Source organism: Hyalella azteca, unplaced genomic scaffold (assembly GCF_000764305.2).
Source record: "Hyalella azteca isolate HAZT.00-mixed unplaced genomic scaffold, Hazt_2.0.2 contig11709, whole genome shotgun sequence".
NCBI lineage: Eukaryota > Metazoa > Arthropoda > Malacostraca > Amphipoda > Hyalellidae > Hyalella > Hyalella azteca.
The window spans coordinates 203,186-220,978 of NW_025941696.1; the positions used below are offsets into that span (position 1 = coordinate 203,186).

General features: G+C 38.1%; 2 protein-coding genes across 3 annotated transcripts; both read left to right on the forward strand.

The window, feature by feature from the left end:
• Positions 1 to 4,862: 4,862 nt before the first annotated feature.
• LOC108672792 lies at positions 4,863 to 7,665 on the forward strand. The gene is made up of 5 exons (XM_047882968.1): positions 4,863 to 4,868; positions 5,309 to 5,474; positions 6,412 to 6,590; positions 6,755 to 6,886; positions 7,377 to 7,665. The coding sequence occupies exons 1-5, from the start codon at positions 4,863 to 4,865 to the stop codon at positions 7,515 to 7,517; spliced, it is 624 nt and encodes a 207-aa protein (XP_047738924.1). The 3' UTR covers positions 7,518 to 7,665.
• A 4,002-nt stretch (positions 7,666 to 11,667) lies between these two features.
• Positions 11,668 to 14,542, forward strand: LOC108672793 (cold shock protein 2). Of its 2 annotated transcripts, none has more exons than XM_018160526.1 (6): positions 11,668 to 11,754; positions 11,993 to 12,108; positions 12,444 to 12,574; positions 13,408 to 13,625; positions 13,837 to 13,971; positions 14,277 to 14,542. In XM_018160526.1, the coding sequence occupies exons 2-6, from the start codon at positions 12,023 to 12,025 to the stop codon at positions 14,373 to 14,375; spliced, it is 669 nt and encodes a 222-aa protein (XP_018016015.1). In that variant the 5' UTR covers positions 11,668 to 11,754; positions 11,993 to 12,022; the 3' UTR covers positions 14,376 to 14,542. The 2 variants fall into 2 exon arrangements, with proteins under 2 accessions (XP_018016015.1, XP_018016016.1); XM_018160527.1 differs by having other exon boundaries at positions 11,668 to 11,750.
• Positions 14,543 to 17,793: the final 3,251 nt, after the last annotated feature.

The following is a 17,793-nucleotide window of genomic DNA, read 5'->3' on the forward strand; positions in this document are numbered from 1 at the left end:
GGTCAGAGGTAAACAGCATTCTTCAAATATGAGGTGACTGACCGTCTGAAGCGACACGCACGCTGGATGACATAATATGTTTGGCCTTGACATGAATTCTATATTTACGCTGCATCACAAAATAAATATCACAAGGTTTTTACATTTAAACGGATCACATGTTATGCAAGCATTCAAGCATGTCATCTAAATTTTAGTTGGTAAAGTTGCAATGTGAAGAAACTTTATTATTTAAGCCATAAGTAATTGGTCGACTCTCATTAATTAGAGTTCGATTTGAGAACGTAATCCTGGCAATCACAATGCTGAATTACAATCATTCGAGAAATGCGAAATGAATTTCTTTTAAACCGAATGTAGAAGGGCTGCTATGGCTATTGTTTTCGATTATTTAATTTTCTTGAAATTTGAGCTTAATAAACATATTGTGGCCAGGGAATGAAACTTGACCTAAGGAAACCTAAAGCAGCCGCTCTAATTGGAGGTGGACTTAGAAGTAATTTAAACCAACGCATATAGTGACGTAATATGGGATATTATATATTACAACGTTACCATCCCTAACAGTTATATAGCGTAACAGCTATAGTATGCCAGAGTCAGTAGCTCATTAAATCCTAGAATAAGATTTGAACTCGAATCTAACTGAAGTAGGCAGTCCATGCAATCAATTTAGTGTTATTTACTTCAGATTTCGTTCTTGTATCATTTAATATTATGAGTAGAAGCTATAAAAAGTGAAAAACTGTATACAGCTCCTATATAAAGTTCTTTCAAAAAATCACTCACTCGACAATAATTCTATACTTCACCGAGAGGAATTGTTATCAATTAAAACTTGATGCTACGCTAATCAATTGAACTCCATAGAATTTGTCTAAACTATGAAGCAAATATTTCAGAACAGCAAGCATCAATATTGCATCCGCTTTTTCATCACTCTGATCATAGCTGAATCTATTCGGATGTTCCCGTATCACAACTCAGGACAAAAACCAAGATTCGCAGAATTTTCACGTTACCATTTCCTATATATTAAGCATTTGTATTTGTTAAACGAATTTTTTATACAAGCAAAATTCGAGTTGAAGGCACAGGCAGCATATCTCAATGTTAAAACTGCATTACTATACATCGTAGCACTATAAATACGTTAACGTGTCTCTACAAATAGTGCAAATTAGCTGCACCAGTTTAAAGCAACAACACAAAAGTTGAATCACGCCTCCGTTAGAGTGAACATAGGGACAGCATCAGCACATGCAATTAAGTTACGTATGCTTTTACGAGCAGCAAACTGATCAGGTCTCATTCCTATTCATCGCCAAGGTCATTGTGAGCGTGTCATTACGTGCCAAATTACCTCGCAATGAACTGTTCAATGCATGAAAAACTTCCCTCACTTTACCGACGTTTCTTTCCTAGCTGCATTGTTCTCCCGTAATGAGTGGAATCATTTTTCACGCTTGTCATTCAAATCCTACAGGAAATCATTCAGAAACTCGTTGCGCATCCGTTTCCCGGCTGTCTTTTCTGCAAGAGGAACAATTGCAGTATTGCTTTCATTGCTAAAAAGCATTGCCAGGAATGCTATACATACAACTGCTAACAGGACGAGTTCACATGCAACAAGAAAATAAGCGTGTGTGATGAGTGTCCACTCGCCATCTGTTTATTTGAAGCGCCCTATATATGTCATTGAAATTTAAAAAGTTTTTATTCATGTAGGACTACACTCGTATATTAGGACTTTCGGTTACTTAGGCTACCGGAGGATGGTTGGAACAGAAATTGAAGTGACGACAGCAAAGCAGCTTGTTATAATTATAATTCAACATTTTCAGGCCGTTTGCTTGTCTAATTACAGTGTCGTCGTCGTAGCGTGCGAATGCTTGTAATGGTGTCTGAATAGCCTTTTCGAAAGGTACTCTAGAGTTTAGAGGGTATCATCCCCACCCGCACCCTCTCCTATTGAGGGTATCATCCACACCCGATCGAGGAATCTGATCCATGGCTCCATATATCAGTGTCTTGCTGCGCTAAAAGAGAAATAACTATTCAATTATAGCAGTAGTTTTCTTAATAATAATCCGATGCTGAAAATATTCATACTATAACTTTATCAGAACTTGTGCCAACCTAAGCTACCAGCTCTATACATTATTGAATAAGTTGATGCAAAAAGTGTGCTATTCAAAAGACTTGAATTCGTGAACTAAATTGATAGTGACCAAGCTTGACGGATGGTTGCTGATCAAACGAGTTGGTAAGATAGTAAAAAAATTCTATGAACACATTTGTCGATTAATATCCAAAATAATCCAATGAGCATTCAAATCTTTCTAAATTAAAATATTTAAGTATATCTTAATAATTTATTCAAATACCTAATTAATTTGAGCCTAGTTTTGCTATTTACGTGAATTCCCATTATGCTCGAAATAATATAATCGCATGCAAACTAGATGCATTCTCTAAACCTCCCAAAAAAATTTTTTTGTTCAAAGTATTATTTGAGGAAAATATAAGAATTATTATTTGTTTTCAATCATATAAAAATTTTGTAATATAATAGTAACATTTTTTATATAATTTACCAATATAACCATACGACTCTCCCATACTTATATAATATTCGGATATGATTGATGGACAAAAACAAATATAAGATCAAATAAGTCGTTATTCACCAGAGGAAGATTTAGGTAGCTTAGGATAGACGTGAGGCAAAAGCCGCGGCGCATTAGAGGATGTCAGAGATAAGTCCGAGAGGTGATTGACGAGCTGCTTTCTTCAGGCTTAAACGATATCGGAATTTTGAGAGGATCATCAGTGGCCTCGCATGAACTGATGGTCGCCCAGCTTTGATCTTCATATAATTGGCCAAGGGCATTCAGCCAATGAAGATATGATGGTTAATCATGACAACGTAAACGAACCTGATGGGAAAATTGTAAAAATTTATTTATACAGACAAACGAAAATGATCTTTCATCGTGAAAATTATCGATATATTATCGTGTACATGATCTACGATTGAACTGCATTGTTGGTGACCAAATTTTCGAGGGGAGAGAAAATTAATAAATTGAAAATTGGCATTAAATGCTAAACAAATCTAGATTAATCTTTATGATAAATTAGTAACTCTATTGAGTAAACATATCACGAAAAATACATAATTTTTTTAGATAGCGCCAAAAAAAGAAATGAAAAAAGTTGTTTGGAGTGAAGAATTTCATACCTCAAGATAACACAGCACTGACTGGGCCTCGACTAAGCCACTTCGCTGCTATTGCGCCAGTCATTTTATTATATTTCACACTAAAAAATGTAAACCATGACATCATCCTTGTTTTGTCATTCCTGATTGGTGTTTATTACACTGAGATATTATGATAAAATTATGCAGAACTGAGGTATTATTACGATTATTAAGCAAAATTCATAAACAAGCGCTTAATGTGGTATTATCAACACCAGCGCTTAGTGTGGGATTATCAACAACAGCGCTTAATTGTGATATCAACTATGAGTTGAAAGCAGCGTGGAAGGCTTTCATTGGTGCTGCAAAGCCAGCGATGGAGAGACATAACAATTAGCGCTATGCGATAGAGAGCCATATGCGTTATTAATTATATTGACGTTCAAAAGATAACGTTTGATAGACCTTCATCACTAGACCAGAGCGTTGTTCTTATTTGATCGAAACACGTTTTATGCAATAAGTGATAAATTAAAGATTGCAAGATACGTAATTTGAAGATATATGAATGTAATTTCGCAATTCCAGACATTAAGCGCTGATTAGTGAAATCAAAATTCGTTGCCATTTATTGCTCGACAGTTTGTAAATACATTGATGTTATCATTCAAAATAGGAATTTTCAAACAAATTTAAAAAATCCAACATTGAGATATCTATTCTTTGCATCAAAGATGAAAATCATTACTGGATATGAAATCGGTGGGTACATAATTTTAACCGAAAATCCATTGCACGTAGGTAATTAACTTACAAGTTAAAAAGTAATTAAAAAAAGATTTGATTCAAAGCATCGATGACCAGTCTCGAGAATCTGACAGCAGGTCCGGTAATGAGGTATTAGTGTGATGTTCTCACCTGCCAAACTCACACACAACAAGCGGAGATAATCATGAAAGATCGTCAGAACTTCCGTTAGCAAAGCACACATGAGCTGGCGCTGCATTCTGACCGCTCTATTGTGCACCGCGACAATTGAATTGCACCATTTATCAAGCATTACAAGCATCGTTTATCGGGCGCGACGTCTTTTTTCTATTTAAACGAATTTTTGTTGGAAATATCCCGATGGTTGCATATAAGCGAGTGCCTCCACCATGGCTGCCTCATCGACGGAAAGCCAGCGTACAGTGCACAGTGATAACGCTCTTGTTTTTATACGAAATTTTCATTGAATTCCAGTAAGTGACAGGTCAGTACATCACTCGTGTTGTGTTGCATCGGAATCAAAGATATTTTCACGTTGTTTTTCGTGGATAAGAATTACGAAACACAAAATATATGGATTATATTAAACTGATAGGTATAATAATAAACACCATTTCAAGTCTCATTTAGGAAAATATACACAAAAAGATGAAACATGTTTACTTTCAAGGTGCTGAAATAGTTGATCAAAAAGAATCCCTCGTTAATATCTAAGACTATAGACATACACCATGCGTTTCGACATCAAGAACATTACCGTGCAGGTTGCGACGAGGAGACCCACGTCAGCAGCAGCCATGAACTTCGTCATTATTTTGGCCGTAGCAAGCATCGTCGCAGGTCACCGCGGCGGAGGTGGCGGCGGCGGAGGATGGGGCTGGGGTTGGGGATGGGGGTGAGAAAAATTCAAAGAATTTTAAGGCAATAAGCAAATAAATTCTACCAGCAATTGATTCTGTATAATGCATTTTATCATAGTTCATACGGTGATATGATCGCCTTCTAGTCGTCATAGTTCCTTAGTTTGAGTGAATCAGGCACACGGTAGCGAGCCCGGATTGGCATTTGCATGATGACCGCGCTCGAGGCCGATCGCAAAGCGAATCAAGTCTGTACTGTCCTCAAAATCTATCAACATTTATTGGACTCTGACGACGAATAAATTTTTCTTGTCTGTGTTATGAAAAAATGGTGGCGCTTCAAAATTTTACGGAGTTCTGACACCTTCGCTTAAACACTAAAAACTGATATTCGTCGAGAAAATTTTCCAAAGTTAAATTATTGAAGTTGAATAAATAAGATAAATGCCAGCGGTTTTATTAACTGAGACGAAAGCTAATTTACAAGCCGAAATTCGTGTACTCGAGCAGCTTCAACTCTGCGCGCTACGCCTGCCAACAGCTGCTGGACCCGCCAGCCAACAGGACCGCCCAAGCGGCCGTCGTCACCACCTGCCTTGCCAACAACGCCGACATTAAAGCCATCGTCGACGCCTGGCCAAGTGAGGGCAATTCATGCATTTATACAATAAGTACTCAATATATATTAAATATACCGGTAGTGGTATTTGCCTATTAATACTATTTTGAACATTGGTGCCTTGCCGCCTACGCCGACATTAAAGCCATCGTTGACGCTTGACCAAGTGAGTGCAATTCATGCATTTATACAATAAGTACTCAATACATATTAAATATACCGGTAGTGGTATTTGCTTATTATTACTATTTTGAACATTGGTGCCTTGCCTACAACGAACGCCGACATAAAAGCCATCGTCGACCCCGGGTTAAGTGGGTATAATACGCACATAAATACAATGCAAACATATAAAGTACAAACATGCATATAGACTACAAACAAAAATACAATTAATGATCAGTACATATTAAATTTAATGGTGACGCGGGAACGTCTCAATACCATTATCGACAAATTGCTACCTCGCAGCGAACGTCGACGTAAAAGCCATCAGGAATCGTAAAATTAAATCTCGTATTGAAGATTAACGGTTTTGGGTCCTACCAGATATGCATTTTATTATCAAAGGCTCGTCATACAATGACATTAATTAATTTTTTGTAATGCCATCAGATTCAACGGTATGCAGCACTCATGCATTGCGTTAAATTTTAAACAAAATAAATACACACCAGATGACTCCAGGTTGGACCTAAAACATTGCCAAATACTTTTCCAGTCAACCCTCAGACAAGCATGATGTCGCCAGCGAGAAGGATTCCACCATTGACAACCAAAAAAAAATTAAATACACTGCATCAAAGCATGTCTTTGTAATACCAGTTTATCCTAAATTTCATTCCGATCACTTTGCGCAAGATGGAAATGCTGTACAAGACGCTTATCAATCATGGTTTTCATCGTTTTTTCGAACTCTTTGAATGAAATGTCAGTTGTATTTTCTATTTGAGCAACAGGTGGACGCAAGCGGCGGTCAGCGGCTAGGGAACTTCGTCGTGGTGGTGGCCACGGTGGCGGCGGCCATGGGGGAGGAGGGGGTGACTGTGGAGGCCGGGTTGCTGACCGCCTCGAGATTTTGGGCTACACGGAAATGGCCACGAGACTGCGGAAATGCATCGCTACGGCGAACGGCTATGTAAGAATAATGCCGAGGTGTTTGTTGATGGTTATTATTCGATCAGTGACAAATAAGTGAAATTTTTCCCATTAAAATCAACCTCTGCCTGTGTCACGCTCAAAATTGCAATTAATATGCTTTATTCACAATCCAATAGCAACGCATCATGTTTTGTTTCAAAGACCAATGCTGACGGGACGTTCAACGTAGCCGCGCTGAAGGCAGCCCTCCTGACGGCTGCAGCTGGAGCAACACAGCTGGCGAACATCCAGCTGGGGCTCAGCTGCCCTACCTACTACCTTGACAGCTACAAGGTGGGTCATCCAGCTGGAGCTCGGCGGCTGCCCTACCTACTACCTTGACAGCACGTGCTGGTGAATTGATGCCTAAGTATAGAAGTGATGGTTATTTTGGCCACCTACACATGTGTTTGCAAATCTATTAGATGGAATGAGCAGTGAAAATGAAGAACATGGCTTAACTGACCCGTGCAAAGAAAGATCATTATTTAGAAGAGCAGTGATACTAGATATATTGAACACTAGATATATTGAAGTGTGAATGACAAAATGAGGATTGGGCGTATAGCTTCGAGTGGAAGAACTGTTTCAACTGAAGTGGAACCTCTCTAGTTTGATTGTGAAAATAATCTCAAAGATAAGTGCAATGCACAATAATGCATTTCTCATTATAACCTTAGTTATCCGTGCACAGAGACATAACGTTCTGCATTTTACCAACTTATCTTCATGGTTTTTGCTGATAGCGTTATTATTTTGAGTAAACGTCCATTGATTTGCTTAGGTCCGCAACTACGTCGAGTGCGTGATAAACTACTGCGCTACGGGCACAGGCGAGACTTCGACTTCGACCTCCGCCGCGACCTCGACTTCGACTTCGACTTCAACATCGACCACGACATCTACCCCGACTACTACCCCTTAAAAAATGGGGGATATTATTCTAATTTATATTTTTTTATTTTAATTCTAACCCACAATTGGCTTTGTCATAATTTGCATTAACAATTTTGAGTGTCAAACTTTGCAGAAAAAAATGAATAATTCAACCATTGGAATTTGTAAAACATTTACACGTGAATATATAAAAAAGCATTCGTTCATGGTTAGTTTATTTTCCCTTATTAGGTTTTATTAGTTTTAGCATTTTAATATTTTACTCTTTCACCCTTCAAATGAAAATAGTCATTAAATTTAAATTACTAATAGTCATTAAACTATTGATTACTAATAGCCATTAAACTATTAATTAGAAATAGGCATTAAACTATCAAACGAATATTGCCATCTGCAAGAAAATAAGGAAATATCGTTTATTGCGTCAGACACAAAATGCACGTTGGAGTGAAGATAAATAAGAAATCAGCGCTCACAAGCGATCGCTAGTTTTGATAATATTTCTGAGTGGCGACGCCTAAGTAGAGATATATTTCTGAGTGGCGACGCAAAAGCAGGAGAATAATTTGCGTGGCGAGTAAACTTTCCGTAGCTTGTTTGATGAAAAAATTCGTACAAGCGACGATCAGTTGGAAGAATGCGTCGAAAATTATGGAAAATTCTACGGCACTTGAATTTGATATTTCAATAAATGGCTTACAGTGAGTTAGGAATAATCAGGCAATTCGTTCCCAGACTCTAGACCCAATTTAAAAATAAAAATATAATCTTGGCGAAGACTTTTTTCTCGTTGACTTCAGCACTTTCGCTGGCAGAACCTCAAATCAAATACTGAAGTAATAAACACGTTGACTCCGAAGGGGTACATATGCGTGCCACGAAACTTATTTCTCCAGGAAGCAGTGGTACATAATCCAGAATAGTACAAAAATTGAATAATAATATGAGATGAAGCAATCGGAGTCAACGTGTTAAGGCATTCAGTCCAGTTAGTCAACGGGAGGATGGTACAATTTGTTCCACGTTCTAGCGCGGCACTAAACGACTTACTGCTACCGCAACTAATCTCCTCTGGAATTATTTTGAAGTTTTCCTGAACTTCTGGTCGACAGTTTTGATTCGATTATTGTATAGGTGGCAGCTGGAATATCCAGAGGCAGGTTACAACACACATCTAGAAAACTGCGCGGTTTCAAGTCATACCTCCTGTGAGTGACGTAACATAATAAGCAAAGTAATGTTTGAAATTCCTAATTGTAAAATTCATCAAATGTTGGAGGGTATTATTATCATAATTTAAAATCTAGAGAAAATTTGATGTCAGGAATGTCAACGCTCTTGGACCAAGTTCTGTGCACTTCCTTGGCACATCAAACTCAGGAATTATAAATCTAGTCTGCATTTATATGACATTTGAAGCTTGATTTCAAGAAGATTTAAACGGAAAAAAATAGTACAAAACTATAATATACAAGCTTTAGGAAAAAATCCATTGATGCTATTGAGATTTCGAAACAGGAACAAAATTTGAGAAATAGAACAAAGTTGTGATTATTTCGCATGGATTATTGAGGTCTTGCACGAATTGTCTTTTCCAGAGTACATGTGTGAATTTCAGTTCACCTGTAGTTATTTTGAAATAAACTGATTCAGTGTCTCAATAATTCAGCTTTTGCGCCAAATCATCTGAGTCTAACTGAAATAAACTCTAAGCCCAACTGAAATTTATTTGAGCTTAGTTATAGTTTTGCACGTACGCATCAACATTTATGATGTATTCCACTCAATGTCATCAACAATCACCAACTATTTTTAAGGTCTTACAACTAGCGACAGTCCCGTAGGTTACCGGCTTCCATCTGGTGACTCCAAACACTCCCTAAAGTCCATCTTCTTCGCGTTCTTCTAGAACTCGCAACGGAAGGAACTTAAATCTGGAAGGAATCTCGCACTCCGCACCCTGTGCATTCACGTTATTACTGTTTTTACTTACGGTAAATTCCTAACTTTTTAGATAGTTTGATGTTTGGTGACGTCGAACACTCTTACTATGATTACTCAAAAAGTCACTCTTCTAAGAAAACGCTGGTGATCACTAGAATTTCACAACACTCAATTTCGTTGGTCGATGCAGTATTTTTTTCAATTTGACAAATGCCGGTCAGCGATAACGCAAGGCCAGTCTGTTGTTGTTCACTTTGACCCGAAAAACAACAAAATATTGACACACATTGACGATTTTCGCACACTTAATGTGAACCAATTTAATCCGATCAACTCATGAAATTGCTAGCCATAAGGCATCGCAAGTATAAAATTAGTGCAAGGGCGCCGTTCCTCCTGTAAAGCATTATATTCCGTGGCCCTGAATGCTGCCTTAAGTTCGCTGCATGAGTCTGGTCTGAGATATTACTGCTTAAGAGGACTATTATCGAGCCCAAGCTCCTAATGAGGCTCTCTATGAAGCATAAGTTTGTTCAGTTTTAATCTTAAAGTCCTGCCTGGTAGCTTTCAAACTAGTAATAGTTGAAATAAAGCAGTAATAATGGCGGTAACAATCCACACGAGACCGAAGAGAATCAGGAATTTTAGACCAAAATACACTGGTGAGAAATTCAGAATTTTCTTTGGCGCATTTCGACAGTTTTGGTCAAATCGTTTCGACTAGAGCAATTGATTCATTTGAATAATCAATAATTCATCCGAATGTTTAATTAGCCAATTCGTCATACTGATCATAAATTAGACAACATCGAAGGAATGATTTTACTAAGTCTACACAGCGTAATCCATTGAATTTGGTAATAAAAAATTATCAAGATTTTATCATATCATTCTTTTACCGGCAGCTGTCATGCCTTAATCAATGCCAAAAAAAACCTGTGGTATAGCTCTTCGTCGTGTCTAATTAAACACTGGTAACAATGTAAGCCCCGAATAAGCGTTGTGTCAACGTATCTATATTCAGTGCCATGCAAAATATGAATTCCCCTCTAATGCCAAGGTGTGACGGGACAATAACATCATTTATGTCATGCAACTGGGACAATCCCAATTCATTGGTAAAATATTACGTAAATTACTATTATGCCGTCAGGTGATACTCATCCGATTATGCATGTTTCGGGGTGACTAAGCTAAAGCATTCAATATGCGCTGCAGTCTTTCTATGCAGCGCGGAATCATTTAGCTGTCGAATAACAGTGGAACAAAATTAGCAGCATATCCATTTGCCACGGATTTTCGAAATTGAATAGAACTTTAAATTATGACGGATGACAAAATTTGCGTTTTGATCGGTCTACATGAATAGAAAGAGGTATTGTTCCGATTGCAACAATACACGTGCAATGCGACTAGAGATTATTTACAGAGTTATTTACATACCACTTGGATTTTTATTTTAGCTAAAAAGAACGAACGTATGATTAAGGCGGACTGAACTGAAACGGCTTGCATAAAAAATGCACTTTGTTTGGACCCACTCAAGAACAGTCCGCAAGTGTACATAATTTTTCCTTATCTCCAACTGTTGTAGAAATACTAGAATTGAATAAAGCATCACACAACCTGACCTTTAAATTAGGTGTGAAGCTTCAGACTGATCGAAGCAGTTACCTGATTAGAATAAGTTTTCTATGGCTACCTTAGTGCGCTCATAGTTGTCAATATAATATTGATTATAACATAGCAAATCGTCGTGAAGTTAGCGCAGTGCAGATTTTTTATTTATAATCCTAATTTATATGATTGTTTCTTGGATATGTTGTTGTTTCCAAAAATAATAAACAACTAATCAATTGAAGTCAGCGGGAATTAAAACTTCTTGCACACGAATGTGAGATTGAAATATCAATTAATAATAATTGTTTTAATTTAGAGTGATAAAATTTTGAGTCGTGAATTTCATAGCAGGTTTGCTTGATGTTGAGTATTATTTTATTTTTATCTTGCAAACGTCTCCTAAAACCATAAAAAATTAGAAAATTTAAAAATAATTTGTAAAAAATTTTGGCGTTGCCTCTTGCCCGCTTCATTGTCCGCTTCTGTAATCCTTTCGTACCGTACGTCCAGCCTTTCCAACTGCATCAATATCAACTCATTGTCCTGATAATTACCCACTATTTGCATATAAGCGGGTCCGCCGGACTGCGATTTTCACATCTAAAGGACGCACGGCAGCGCACTGTGCAGCAGCAGCAGGGTTTTGCTAACACCAGAAGTTCATCACTGCTGGATGAGACACGGCTTACTATAAGTTGTAGGTGAATCAAAAATAGAATCTCATTTTACTTTGTTTCAGAGAGATCTATTAATACTGAAAATTACAGTTAAGAAATACGTTCCAAACATTTATCAGGAATCACGCGCAGAACGTTCAACAATTGAAATCATTTGTGAACTATTAAGATGCTGGAAAAAACTATTAGGAACAGCTCCTTCAAGATATTAGAATTATTAACGCCAACACTGCCACTAAAACATCGAGTCTCAATTTTTCAGGTTCAAAAGAGATAAGCGCCATCAAAATCGATGAAATTCATCTTTATTTTGTCATTGGCCGACATCGTCGCCGGATACATCGATGTGGATGGAGGTGGAGCTTGGGCATGGAGCGGGTAAACATGTTGGAACAATTTGCAAAGAAATAATTGTTAGGAAATAACTATAACGAACAAGGAACTCAATCGGCACAATATTTTACTTCAATCATGCATGTATAATTTAACGTTTCACAAGCCGATATTGTTGGAAATAATTAATTTGGCTTGCCTATTATGAGGATTCCTCCTAAATTGATAAGTTTCCTATTGTTGGAAATAGGAGACAAAAATTATATATGTTACACATTCGACAGCGCAAGGTTTGAAATTTAATGTTAGTGTACATTGTGTTAAAGTTGTCTAATGCTTTGAAAATTTGCTTTCACACCCAATTTTCTTCCCTTGAACAGCTCCAACTCTGCGCGCCACGCCTGCCAACAACTGCTGGACCCGCCAGCCAACAGGACCGCCCAAGCGGCCGTCGTCACCACCTGCCTTGCCAACAACGCCGACATTAAAGCCATCGTCGACGCCTGGCCAAGTGAGGGCAATACGTGCATTTATACGTACAATAAGTACTCAATACATATTAAATATACCGGTAGTGGTATTTGCCTATTAATACTATTTTGAACATTGGTGCCTTGCCAACAACGCCGACATTAAAGCCATCGTCGACGTCTGGCCAAGTGAGTGCAACACATACATATATACAATACATAATGAATACATATTGAATTTAGTGATGATGAGTGGACCACTAAATTCCAATACCAATAATATCTCCTAAGTAAAATAGTTATTTTAAAAATTTCGAAGTATATTGATATCATGCCGATAAAAAATGTACAGCTGGATAGACTAATACTATTGAAAACCTAATTGAGAGTCTCCTTAACGCGTAATGTATGTTCCTGAAAGTTTTCAGTTAAACTACAAATGAAAGTGGAGGGAAATTAACTTACAACATCTCTGACATTCACCGACGTTATTTATGTAGATTGAATTTATCATTATCATTATTGCAGATTGAAGCTTCAGAGAGCTTCAAAATCAAGGGCAAACAAATATTCAGCTTACAACTCGTTAGATTTTCACTAAGGTATTGCGGTTCACTATTATTCATATATCATTGTACAAACGTTATTACAAGATCACATACGGGACGAAGCTTCAGAGCGGTCCGAATTTCTACATAACTTCTGAAACTTCATTGTCCCTTAAACAATTCGGCAGCCAGCGTGTCACCTCGATGGAGTTCACAATGTTTTCGTACCGATACTCAATTATTGACTGCCGATGCTCGCTGAATGGTTGTTGTTTCAGAAAAATCTCAAGACATTAGTTCAGGTTTAGAATCGTACCTTAATACAGGCGGACGCAAGCGGAGGTCAGCGTCGTGGGAATCTCACGGCGGTGGCGGCGTCCACGGCGGTGGAGGAGGACCTGGTGGAGGAAGACCCGGTGGAGGAGGACACGGCGGTGGAGAAGGACCGTATAGTTCAGACAGAGTTGCTGACCGCCTTGAAGCTTTAGGCTATACGGAAATGGCCACGAGACTGCGGAAATGCGTCGCAACCGCCAATGGCTATGTAAAAATGACATTTATTAGTTTCTAACTGTTATTCGTTGATTAATAATTCACTATTTCTGCACCTTTGAAGTGAGTAAATTGAGAAGCAACGATGGAACGTGGTATTGTTTTGAATGAACATCCATTTTCTTTTTGTGATAGTAACACGACATTCTACATATATTCATTATATGCAATGCAATTCCAATTCACTATATATTATTTTAAAGACCAATGCTGACGGGACTTTCAACGTAGCCGCGCTGAAGGCAGCCCTCCTGACGGCGGCCGCTGGAGCCACACAGCTGGCGAACATCCAACTGGGGCTCGACGGCTGCCCTACCTACTACCTTGACAGCTACAAGGTGGGTCATCCAGCTGGGGCTCGACGGCTGCCCTACCTACTACCTTGACAGCTACAAGGTGGGTCATCCAGCTGGGGCTCGACGGCTGCCCTACCTACTACCTTGACAGCTACAAGGTGGGTCATCCAGCTTGGGCTTGACGGCTGCCCTACTTACTACCTTGACAGCTACAAGGTGGGTGGTGCTGGTAACTGGCGCCTGAGACACGTATAGGAGTTAGCAACTTTTACAGGAATTTATGTAAGGATATGTTCATATTGTTAACCACATTGTTAATATGGGTGATTTTTTTTGTGTCAATTCAGGTCCACAACTACGTAGAGTGCGTGATTAACTACTGCGCTACGGGCACCGGCGAGACCTCGACCGCGACCTCGACGTCGACCACTACCACGACTCCCTAGAAAACAATAATAATTGCCAGCATTCTTATTGGCTTCTTATTAGCATATTACCCGAATTTCATTCATTTGCTGGAACGTTTAAATTTTTATAAATACTATGAAATCATTAAATTAATTGGAATATTAGACAAAGCATTGCTTATTAAAGAATTACAGTGCAATCGAAAGAGTTTCGTTCATTTCCTTTGATTTATTTACTCCTCATGATGAGACGAAATACTTGAGTTAAAATAGCCATGACAATCATAACCAGCGGTTGCTGAAGACCACGATATTAGATATCTATTTACATTCGTAACGCATGTGTTAACGAAAAAACTTATGACGGGACATGAAAAAATTGAGACAAAGAAATAAGTTTCTTCGAGGATATTCGGCCAGGTTTCGCTTCTGTTCATTTGGGTCTTGGAGATTAAAAGGTATGAAGCTGTTGGAGAGCGTGCAAGTCCCGCCAAAATTCGTTCCACGAAGTGCCGATCACGATTCTACAGGCGGATGACATCAGAGTGACGTCATCCTGTCACTGGTGTATGGAATAGAAATAAGAAAAATTCATCAGTTACAATCACGGAACATACTGAAGCTTTTCTAGCTCCAGCAAAACTATGACCGTATTTCAAATCCTTTAATCCATTCAATTCATTTAAATTGTTGCAATACGTTTATTCAATTATCAGTTCATTATCGGTCATTAGTGTTGCCTTAATTGAACTGACTATGGCCCGTATGCTAAATAGGGCACTAGCACTACGAAGTAGCACTACGCACTACAAGCCGTAGTGCATACTATAGTGCGACATGAAACGCTACGGTTGGCATGCTAAATAGGGCACTAGAACTATGAAGTAGCACTACGCACTACAAGCCATACTGCGGCATGGAACACTATGGTTGGTATGCTAAATAGGGCCAAAAGCGTAACGCGCACTACAAAAATATGAAGCTTCCTACACACCGCACTTCACGACGACACTACGGTATATTTAACCTTGTTTACTTCCTCAGCTATGGATCTGTTTGGCTTACAGCAAAGGCATCATCGCGTAAAAACCTCAGGAACTACATGCCATGAATATAAAAAAGTGTACCGCTTAAGTGAATAACATGTTATTCCTATGGCTGACATTTTCCTTGGCGAAACAGATGAACAGCGTAGAAGTACAAAATACCATTCTTGTTTTTGATACCATATTTTGAATTTTGTTTTTTGTTTTTTTTCTGGAGTCATTTTGAATTCTTCTGCAAGAACTTTCCATGCTTCTCTCTTTTGTTCGATGTCTTTGGGAAGCGTGGCCTTTGAATAAATGATGGGAAAGGTGCGCAGACGCATTGCGAATTTCAGCTCACCATCACAATTTTCACTAGTACCATAATATACCATCACAATTAGACATTTTACATCAATCTTCTGCAAAAAATGAGAATTACTTAGGACATAATTAATTATTTGAGCACTTAACTACCATTCTTCAATAGACTCATAGCGTAGTGCGGCACTATAAAGTACTCTGACAGCGAAGTAGCACTTCAAAGTCTTTCTGCATACGAATCAGTAGTGCGACACTAAGCGACACTAAACATTGTAGAGCTACTTCGAAGTGCTTAGTGTCTGTGACGTATTTAGCATACCAACAGGACACTTCGTAGTGCATAGTGCTACTTCGTAGTGTTAATGCCCTATTTATCATACGGGCCTATGAAGCAAATCGTCTTTATTATAAGAACAGGCCGTAAAGCGGCTTATAGGATCCCCACAAAACACCTTCACGGACATAGAAATGCACGTACTTCCTGCCGGACTTACGGTGTATGGATTGAGGATCAGCCCTGGCTGAGGACGGGTCACATGGAGCGGGTGGAAGTCGACAGTCCTCGGGGCGGCTGTCGTAGCAGGCTCCAAGTCTTCATTAGAGTTCCATAGATGATGATGTTACAGCAAAGTAGTAGAGTGGGGCCCATGACGTTCAGTTTTGATCAATGCAAGATTGAGTCAATGCAAGAGTCATCACTTCTCCAAAGACGCTCCTCTTTCTTAGAAAAGTTAATTAGAAGTGCGAATGGAGAATATATACATAGCTATATCAGGAAAGTGTTTGGTTTTAATGAAAATTAAAATTTATTAAAGCTAAATAAGATTATTCAGTCAAGTTTATTTTACGGTGAATTTCTTTATGCCCACATTAAGGTTCCCTCAAATATCAAGATATTTGATATGTGTAGACGTACTGTAAGCTCTTCCAGAATATGTAATCAGTGTTTACAGAAGTAGGATGACATTCAAAGAAATTTCAACGGTTTTTATGTGCGATTAACTTGTATATCTTGCTAAGGAATCCTGCAACCCGTGAGAACTTCGTTGGTTACATCGCAAAATCAAGTTGAAAATTTAGGATACTTAACTTGTTGATTAGCCCTTGATACATAAACCCCCTGATATTAACATCATATCTAAGACAAAACATTAATTTATTTGCTTCCATGAAAATATTGATGGCTTGAGATATTGTCCAAAAGGTAGATATTTATATTATTTTTAACTTGGGAAGTTTCGTAGATACAATTTTAATTTAGTTTCTATTTTCGTCTAAAATAAAATAGTCCGTACCGCCCGCCCAATTTGAATCATATTGAAGAGACCATTTATTTCGTTTTTTCTTGTGGTTTTTATAAACGATCCTTTTGCTAAAGCAATTAATCTGCACGGAAATATTTTGAAGTCATCCTGAAATTTAGGCTGTTTGAATGGACAAAGATATGGACAACAGCTGGTATATTTGAGGATGAGTTCCATCTCACATGTGCACAAGTGAATGTGAATATAACGAAAGTGAAGTGAAATAGTATTGAACACAAATTTTGCAATATTATGGCTGTAAACTTTATTCATTCTCATTGAAATTTTTCATACCGTTTGGTTTGAATAAATTTTATTTCGTGAGCAATACCGCTGATCCCTTAAGTTTTTCACATTTCATGCATCACTCACTACAGTTGAAGATGTGAGAAAAGCAATGAATAGACGAAGCAGGAATTTAAAAGCAAAGAAAATACCACAAAAATTCACCATATCTTTATAAGAGAAAACGTTTCGGAGTCCAGCTCCATCGTCAGTTCAAACCACAAAATTCTGTTCAGAAAAAGTTCAGTCCTAGAAACACAAATAAATCAATTAGTAAAGTAAATGCACTAAAAATAAATAGATAAGACATGAAAATAATGCCAGTAAACGTAAACGGCCTATCTATTTACTATTTCAAGAGGAAAGGAGCTAAAAGCGGCATTCAGACTAGGCTTCTGTTTGAATATATACAGGGATTCTAAAATTCGTAGATCACTAACACCGGATGCGGAAGCTAGAATTTTGAAATCACTATCAGATACAGAGGTGTTGCACTGCTCGGCATGAACACGTACAGCA

What these genes read in the sequence shown, in the direction of transcription:
- LOC108672792 (XM_047882968.1), top strand. An exon ending in TCGCTACGGCGAACGGCTAT is followed by an intron (nt 6,591 to 6,754) that starts GTAAGAATAATG and finishes TTTGTTTCAAAG; the next exon opens with ACCAATGCTGACGGGACGTT. An exon ending in ACTACCTTGACAGCTACAAG is followed by an intron (nt 6,887 to 7,376) that starts GTGGGTCATCCA and finishes TGATTTGCTTAG; the next exon opens with GTCCGCAACTACGTCGAGTG.
- LOC108672793 (XM_018160526.1), top strand. Translation starts at nt 12,023, where the DNA reads ATGAAATTCATCTTTATTTTGTCATTGGCCGACATCGTCGCCGGATAC. An exon ending in CATCGTCGACGCCTGGCCAA is followed by an intron (nt 12,575 to 13,407) that starts GTGAGGGCAATA and finishes ACCTTAATACAG; the next exon opens with GCGGACGCAAGCGGAGGTCA. An exon ending in ACTACCTTGACAGCTACAAG is followed by an intron (nt 13,972 to 14,276) that starts GTGGGTCATCCA and finishes GTGTCAATTCAG; the next exon opens with GTCCACAACTACGTAGAGTG.